At 37.1% G+C, this 9,473-nt stretch overlaps 1 protein-coding gene across 2 annotated transcripts in view; it reads left to right on the top strand.

Annotated features, from left to right (window-relative positions):
• LOC143293811 (uncharacterized) overlaps window positions 1–9,473 on the top strand; it is a 46,717-nt gene that overhangs the window by 10,034 nt on the left and 27,210 nt on the right. For both annotated transcript variants that reach the window (XM_076605080.1, XM_076605081.1), the window contains exons 4-5: window positions 1,484–1,590; window positions 2,104–2,127. In XM_076605080.1, the coding sequence (XP_076461195.1) occupies window positions 1,484–1,590; window positions 2,104–2,127 (131 nt within the window). The remainder of the gene's footprint in view (window positions 1–1,483; window positions 1,591–2,103; window positions 2,128–9,473) is intronic.

The following is a 9,473-nucleotide window of genomic DNA, read 5'->3' on the forward strand; positions in this document are numbered from 1 at the left end:
TTGCAAACTCCTGGACCTGGCCATCATTAAAGTGGAAGACGGGGACATGTCCATCATCAACAAAAAACTGTTTGGTTATTCACCTTGCCAGCTTCAACGATTTCCAGCAGACAGAGGGAGATGGTGTGGTCAAACCCCTTATTCCACCAGGCACTGATACTTGGGTCCAGTCCATGATTCTCAGATTTTTTTTTTTTTTATGTTATTCATGTTTTATTTGTTCATTGAAATGTGTATCATTCTTTGATTGGTTTTCCACTTCACTACATGGACAGCAGGGACGACCTGGACTATAGGACAAAGACCAGGATGATACTCCCACCTTAGCCTGCATAGAGAAATACCCACACAGCTTACCCCTCCTACACCCACTGCAGACACTCCTACTGACACCACAGACACAGGCAGTGAGCAGTAGACTTTTGAGTGTTACGGGGACACTGGGCTACAGGTAGGCATGGCAGTTCAATAACTGTCCCCTGCCCCCCTCCCTCCTCCCAGTATGTATCTCTGTGGATCTGAAGACAGATGAAATCAGTAGTTGATCACAGCAAGGGAGTTGGAAACTGTGGAGATGGTGGTGTTGGTTTGTTAACAATGCTGAGGAATGTGGTTGACACCAGAACTGACTTTATTGTCATCATGAAAGATTGCTGTGTGTATGTCTAAACAGTTGGAGGGATGGGCGGGGCAGAGGTGAAATCACTATACCACATAACATTGATCTGTTGTCACTGTGAAGAAACTTTGCATTCATCTTGAAGCTGTTTGAAAAAGATAATCTTAAAGTGATATTGGACAGAACAAAAAGTGTGGGAAATATATGTACAAAATAATATGGGTATGCAATTTTTTTTTTTTTTTTTTTTTTTTTTTTTTTTAGGAACAACATGTTTATTTGTTACTTGGAGTGTTGTTCAAAATCTACAGTCGCCAGTATTTTCTCCCCCACCACTAAACCTTGTGTGGTGGTCTGGACACTAGTCATTCAGATAAAATGATAAACTGTAGTCCTGTGTGTAGTATGCACTTTTTGCACATAAAAGAACCCACGTCAACAAAATGGTTGTCCCTGGCAAAATTCTGTCGAAAAATCCACTTCAATGGGAAAACTGCAGGTAGACAAAAAAAAGACAAAAAATGGGTGGTGCTCTCAGTGTATCGTCTTGCTCTTCCTGAGAGCAGCCTGAATTTCACACAGAGAAATCTGTTGTGACAAAAACAGCAATACAGTACAAATCAGTACAGTATGATGCAGTACAATACAATACAATACAATACAATACAATACAATACATAAAGGTACTTGCACCCTTATTCCACCAGGCACTGATACTAGGGTCCAGTCCATGATTCTCAGATATTTTTTTTTAATGTTATTCATGTTTTATTTGTTCATTGAAATGTGTATCATTCTTTGATTGATTTTCCAGTGAAATTAGGATCATTTACAATTACACTTGGTACATTTTTTTGTTTCCAGAGATTTCCGATCAACAGATGACATTGACAGAGATGATGACAGAGATTCTGACTATGAACCAGAGCCACTGAATCAGTTCAAAGAACCCAAGACGAAGAGAGGCAGAGGTAAGCTTGCACAATCTCCACTAAGGGAGGAGTGTTTGTGAAGAATAGTTTGACTGTTTTGTGATGGAGTGATTGCTCTTTCTCATTTGTGTGTTTTAATGCTAATGCACAATTTATTGGAATTCCTAAGCATCATTAGTTTGAAGTTGTGTATTTATTCATTATATGAAACATGATAACCTTGCATCGTTGATTTATTTTTTGTTTTTTTCCATTGTTGTGGTTTTCACCACTTTGTGGATTCCACAAAATTTATATGTGGTTTGTTAGAAGTGTCGATCATAATTAAGTATTTGATTAAGTCAAAACAGCTTGGTAAAATTGTTCATGTCAATCTGGTTTAATGTGTGTGACATTATGGTTTTGTGTGTGTGTGTGCCATAATGGTTTTCAGCGTGTGTGTGTGTGTGTGTGTGTGTGACCTAGGGGTTTTATGTGTGTTTTGGTATTTCACTATGGGGAAAGAGCTGTGGCATATTTTAACGTTGTTTTTTTATGCACCATTTTTTCCAGGGCGCCCAAGAAAGTATCCTGAAGGTGAGAATGAGCAAGTTTTGGGGTTTTTTTTTTGTTGTTGTTGTTGTTGTTGTTTTCTTTTTTTACTTTTTAAATATTTTCTTTTGTGCACACCAGTTGTAACTATTTTGTTTGCGTGAGCCTGCTTGTAACAACAGTGTAATGCTAATGTTCACAGTATGACATAACTGTCAACTCATCATTTGAAAAAAAAATTTTTTGTTATGTTACAGTTGAACTACATGGACATATTTTGATGAAACACAACAAATGAACAATCAAATGAACAAAAGGAACATGACACACATGGGAAATAAGGAAATGCTCAATGAGATTGGGCAAAACAAACTGTTCACATGACACTAAATTAATATATAAGCTAAACTATACTGGCACATTTCTTTATTGTTTGTTGTTGTTTGTTTGTTTGTTTGTTTTGTTGTTTTTTTTTGTTGTTGTTGTTGTTTTTTTTTTGGGGGGGGGGGTTGTTGTTTTTTTTGGGGGGGTGGGGGGTTGTTGTTGTTGTTGTTTAAAAACAAACAAAAAACCCGGAGTTAGAATCCATTCATTTTCCTTCACAAAGCGTTTACTTTTGTTCTGTATCTCCCATAGTTTTTGTGCTGTGAGGTTTTTTGTTTGTTTGTTTGTTTTTTACCCTAAATCCTCAAAATTCCCTGGCAAGGTAAGAGCACTTTTTTTTTTAAACAGAATTCTCTGGAACTTAGATGGTTAAATAGTCAGTTAAAAAAAAAGTCACAGTATGAAAGTTATGAACACTGCATAAAACTTAACATTAAATAAAAGCATGTAGACATCATATTCACATCAAAATGGTATTTTGTGTTGAGTACATGTTGTAAACGAACAAACCTGTTACCAAAAAAACTGTTAAAAATCAAGTTTTATTTTCCATCATGCATGCCACAAAAATTGGACTATGGATTAGACTGTTGCAGAATGATCAGACTTACCGGTAAATAATTTGTTGGGGGGGCGGTTAACGAATACCATTGGTGGTGCAATGCCATAGTAACTACAAGCCTGATAACTCTTGTGAATATGTAAATAAAGGTACGAGAATTACATCCCGTGGATTGTATGCAGTCGTAAGTACTCAAACTAAACAATAACTGAGCTGAGGACACTACATTACCTCCTTCCTTGGATGAAAAGTCGAATAAAAATCAGATAAATATTAACAAGTAATTCTTTTTATAATATTTAAGTGGATAAGACATACCAACATTCATGTATGACTTTTCACATTTGGGTGTTTTATGTTGTTTTTTGCTTGTTTGTTTAACTCCTGAACTTTAACTCTTAGTCTGTCAAGGGATTTGGCAAATATCCAAATCCAATTTGCCGTGGAATTTTCACAAAAAATGGGAGGTAGGTGAAGAAAAAAATATATTCTGGATTGATTTCTCAACTGACACCCGTTCAAGTTTATATTTTCTGAAAAGGAAATAATGGAAAATATAGGGAAAAATGTTTTGTTATAATCAAATGAATATGTGATCTACAAGAATTATTTTCAAAAATAAACATTACACATATTATGAATGATGGAGACTGGAATCTAGTTATGAACTTCAATTTAGATTATTATGATTATAAGCGTTTAGGTAATGTCAAGGCCAAAGAGCAAGATGAGACATTAATGTCAGAACTGAACCTGGTAGACATATGGAGACAAGTAAATCCAGAATTAAGAAGATACACATGGAGAAGTACTCCAGTACAACAGAGTAGGCTAGATTTCTTCTTGATTTCTGAAGATTTGTCTAATTTTGTTACTGACACGGATATTGAGCCTGACACGGATATTGAGCCTGGATATAAAACAGACCTTTCAATAATAACACTGACTCTGATGTTTGAAAAAGACAACAACAAAAAAGCTATTCTTTGCAGAAGTTCAATGTTCCCTCTTAAAAGATAAAACTAAAGTGGATGAAATGAATAATGTCATAAAAGAAGTCACAAAAGAATATGCTGCTACACCATATAATGGAGAACAATTGTCAAATCTAAATAAAGCTGATATTCAACAAATGATGTCAGACCAACTGTTCTTTGATGTAATGTTCATGGAAAATCAGAGGTAAAACAGTATCATTTACAACTGCGAAAAAGTGCACAAACAATGAATTGGAACAGCAGTTAGAACTTTACTCACTGCAGATGCTGTGCTCGCGAGCGGGGAGTTATTTTCTCTGTGACTGGTTCATGTGAACAGTGCATGTCAACAATGGCATCTGACCCAATTTTGTCTCAGTCACAAGGCAGTCAACAGAATTGGACAAAGTGGCCCTATCTTGGCTATATAATGTTCTGACTTTAATAATTTCTTTCAAACTCTTTTTGCTTTCCCAGATTCATTTACAAGTCATCTTGGTAAAGTCTCACTTTAGCATCCTAAATTCAGCTCAGAGCAAATTTTTAACAAAAAAAATATGGATAACTTATCAACTCATTGTATGATAGCATAAGAAGGGACTAAGTTTTATATTTTGTCCCCAACTAACTCATTATGTTACTGGTCAGTTTGGAAGTTTTCAGTTCACAAATTCTAACATTTCTTTTTTGGCGATTTTATTTCTCAGCCATACAAATGGGTCGTCTGTGGGGGAAAGTCAGGGGAGCAAACTGGCAGTACTGAATGAATATTGAGAAATTAGAAGATAAAAATGTCCTGACAGAAGGAGAAAATAAAAAAAAAACTGATTAACTCTTTTGTTCCTTTTTTTCTACGAACCATTACTCCTCCTTGTTCCGAGATCCCCACCATTCGCATATTCCCTTCATTCCTGGATTTAGGGAAGAGAAAGAAAGTATGAAGCAGGGTACTTATTTTGGAGGCTTACGATAACGCGGCTCATTACAGTACACTAAGATTGTCTTATACTGTTGTGTTCAATTATGTCTTATACTGTTGTGTTCAGAATTGATGTGTGAAGTTGTCTGAGACCCTGTTGACACTATAGGGTGACATCTCTGGTGACACCGGAGAGAAGAAAAGAGAGATAAACCACTCGCGGCAGGCCCCTTCTTACTGTCTATAACAGTGCTGAAGCCGTTTTGGGGCACACACGCAGTGCGGAAGGGTGGGGGTAAATCACCCTCTCCTTCCCCACCTGAAGGAAACTGGTCGGTTCTGACGGTTCAGCTGCAGTAAAGCGAAAGTTAAGTTATGCCTGGAATTTCCCACGTGTAGTAAGATTCGCTGTATACAATGAAAACCGATTCATTTTTGCTTGGTTTTTAGCACGTTTGCATCTGCTTGAATGTAGATAATATAAAAAGAAAATAAAGCAGCTCCCCCCACCACCAACTCCCTCCCCCCCTCCCCCCAGTGCAATATTGCACATGAGAGAGACAGTTATAATTATTGAACTGTGTTTTCGTAACGCTACTTTTTCTTCACACTTTCTGGTTTACATCACCATTTCTTCAACAACAAAAAATATATATATATATCAAAACATAAAACACATATTCAGCTCTGTCTCTCTTCTAACATGTGCATGTGCGTGGCTGAGAAGTAAAGGACAGTAATTTTGTGTCCCTATCAGTTAAACAGACAGGGAAAAAAACTGAACCCTGTTGTGGCACTGTAAGTGATGAATTCCAAAAACAGGTTCCTACAGCACTCTAGGAGATGAAGTCTAGATGGAAACAGAAGACAACATAAAAATTCTAGTAGTGAGTCAGTTTCAAAAGTTTTCTGTTCTGTCGCCCGGACATTGACGCAAATCTCTTGTTGTTGTCTTTGAGGATGAAATAAATGCAGATTGTCACAAACAGCTGCAGGACAAAATCAGGCATAGAATCCGGGAATGGCTGCAGTTAGGGGCTGCACACCAGGCGCTGTTGTCTTTTTTCTTTTTGTCCATTGTTGACGACATTGCTTCTTCTCTCCGCTGTGACTCAATGCCGCGCTTTCCTTTAGTTTGGGCGGGGCAAAGGCAGCTCATGAATAATGAATGCGTGTCGCGGCGCAGGCTGCCTGGCTTCAGCAATTTCTGCAAGTGGTTTATCTCTCTTTTCTAATCTCCGGTGACACTCAGGTGTAAAACAGGTGACTTTGGGGTCAAACACAATGCATACAACTACGTACTACATGCAGGACAGTGTTTTGCTTGCAGAGTATGCACATCATGCAGGTACTCACCGAGTAGTGCCTCATATGTATCTCAGTGCCACACTGCTAGTCATATCCACGAAAAACTGTCACAATTGTCACTACTATTGTCCTTATCACATGAATGATTTGAACTTTGTCTCAAAGAGAATATATGCCTTTCACTACACTAGCAGTCACTGAGCCAGAATCAGATCATTATCTACACAATTCTTGAACAAAAACTATTCAGAAACCATATTGTCTCTAAATACGCATGTCCATGTCACAATCATCACGTAATATGCCACACAAAGGTGACACGTGTGTGATATACCTTGAAGCAATCATGCCAGTTACTGCACAAGTATACACCACAATTTTCACAGTCTCTCGTCAAACATTTCACCTGTAGGTCAGCAGACTTTTTTTTTAAACTTTTCATCACCCACTATCTGTGCTTCTGTAGCAACAGCCAATTGCACTCTCTCCTTGTCATTCATTTGAAACAGATCGAAATCATTATCTGTTAGAGCGTTGTAAAACTCATCATCAGAAAACTGGTCACAATCCGAACTTTCTACACATTCCGTTTTTCTGTGTCCGTGTGTCTACACAGCACATCGGCAAGAATGTAGCGGCGCCCGCTTTCCCACGGCCTAGGGAGGGGGAGGGGGTGTCTGGCATCCATTCCACTCATAAACACTTCCCCGTTAGTGACCCGGTCAAGGATAGATGATGTGCACTGATAACGCGACTCGCGGGAAGTTCAAAGCGCTTACCGCGAGAACCGATTTTCCGGGCTGCAGGAAGGAAAGGGGGAATTCTCTGCTGCACGGTTTTCCGGCCTCCAGGAATGAAGGGTAAAAATCCTGTAAACCGGAAAACCGTGCTGCAGGGATGAAAGAGTTAAAGATAGAGACTGTCTAGTTTCAGTCAGAGCACAGAAAATGGAAGGAGTTTTATTATGATCAAGGGTTTGATGAATGGCAGAAGGAGAAAAAATAAATACTGTTAGTATTTTTGTGGACTCCAATAAAAACAAAAACAAAAAATTAGCATATGCATGATCAAATTAAATATAAGTAGTGGAACAGAAATAGGTGAAACAGATAATATTACAAATGAGATATATAAAAAAAAAAATTGTATACAAATTTATATGGGAACAGAGAAGTAGAACTTTGTGAAATATAAGACCTAGTTAAGGATTTGCCAAAGCTTACCCAAGAAGAAAGCCATTCACTAGAAGGGGAAGTCTTTCTTGAGGAAACAGGCATGGCTTTGAAAAAAAATAAGGAAAAAAATAAGAGTCCACACAGATGGTTTTACTGTAGAATTCTTTTGGGGGTCAACTGGGAAATTTCATTGTAAGATCCTTAAATGAAGTTATAATAGACAAGAACTGTTCACAACGAAGAAGGAAGGTATAGTAGTTTGCTTACCAAAACCTGACAAATAAAATAAAAATTGGAGACCAGTGTCACTTCAAATGCATTGCTAACTGAATAAAGAATATGTTTCCCTCCATAATTGATAATGATCAGACAGGTTTTATGACCAACAAGTTTATAGGAGATAACATTTGTTTGATATATGATTTGATTACTTATTTGAATAAACATAATCTGCCAGGATTACTTTCATCTTTATACTTTGAAAATGCTTAAGATTCGATTGACTAGTCCTTTATGTTTAATATCATATGTATGTTTGGTTTCAGACCAGGCATATGCCAGTGGGTATATACATTTTGTTATAACACAAAATCAGCAGTTTATGTAAATTTGTATTTGTATTTCTTTTTATCACAACAGATTTCTCTGTGTGAAATTCGGGCTGCTCTTCCCAGGGAGAGCGCATCGCTACACTACAGCGCCACCCTTTTTTTTTTGTTTGTTTGTTTTTTGTATTTTTTCCTGTGTGCAGTTTTATTTGTTTTTCCTATTGAAGTGGATTTTCTACAGAACTTTGCCAGGAACAACTCTTTTGTTGCCGTGGGTTCTTTTACGTGCGCTAAGTGCATGCTGCACACGGGACCTCGGTTTATCGTCTCATTAGAATGACTAGCGTCCAGACCACCACTCAAGGTCTAGTGGAGGGGGAGAAGATATCGGCGACTGAGCCATGATTCGAACCAGCGCGCTCAGATTCTCACACTTCCTAGGCGGACGTGTTACCTGTAGGCCATCACTCCACAAAATGGTGTTATATCTAGATTGTTTCCGATAAAAAGAGGATGTAGGCAAGGTGATCCAGTATCCCCATATTTGTTTCAATTGTAGAAATTCTAAGAACTATGATATGCCAAAATAATAAAATAAATGGAATAGTAATAAATGAAACAGAACACAAATTTGCACATTTCGCTGATGACACAGAATTATTTTTAGATAAAGATAGAAATTCACTTGAAGAAGCTTTTGAACACCATAAATAAACTAGCTTTGGCAGGAAATCTGGGCAGTTACTGAACACAGGAAAAACACTTGCAGTACTGATGGATAGTAAACAAAATTCCAAGGAAAAACTCATGCCACATTTGCAGATAAACTTGAATCCTTTAAGAATTAAGATATTTGGTGTCTGACAGATAAACTGGAATCCTTTAAGAATTAAGATATTTGGTGTCTGGCAGATAAACTGGAATCCTTTAAGAATTAAGATATTTGGTGCCTGGTTCACAAATAACTTAATCAACTATGTTGAGTTTAACCTCCAAGAGAAGAAATTTCATGAAATTAGAGTGTTATAAAGAAACAGGTAACTCCTTTGGGAAGAGTGGCTGTCTTGAAATCATTAATCTTTTCAAAACTTATGCACCTGTGGATTTTGCTACGTAACTGACCTGACAAAATAATTGAAATGATACAAAGGACTATGTTTGAATCTGTGTGGAACAGAAAAAGAGTAGTCAGAGACATCAATATGGGAGGTCTTGGAATTCCCGAGATCAAGACATTAATAACAGCATTAAAACTTAGTTGGATACAAAAACTGAATTCTGCTAACCATCTAAAACTGAAAACAATTATTTCAGCTAAACTTCCAGAAGTTATATATTTATACTTACTAGGACCATGTTAAAGGATTTTTTTTTTTAATTTAAAAAAAAACAAAAAACATAAAATCAACAATTTTTGGCAAAATGTATCAAATCCATATAAAGAGTCTTGGGGGAAAGTACACCCTCAGTCAACCAAAAAATCACTTGCAGATCCTATGTTTTGTAATGAATTATAAA

The sequence above is a fragment of the Babylonia areolata genome, chromosome 19 (genome assembly GCF_041734735.1).
Source record: "Babylonia areolata isolate BAREFJ2019XMU chromosome 19, ASM4173473v1, whole genome shotgun sequence".
Classification (NCBI taxonomy): domain Eukaryota; kingdom Metazoa; phylum Mollusca; class Gastropoda; order Neogastropoda; family Buccinidae; genus Babylonia; species Babylonia areolata.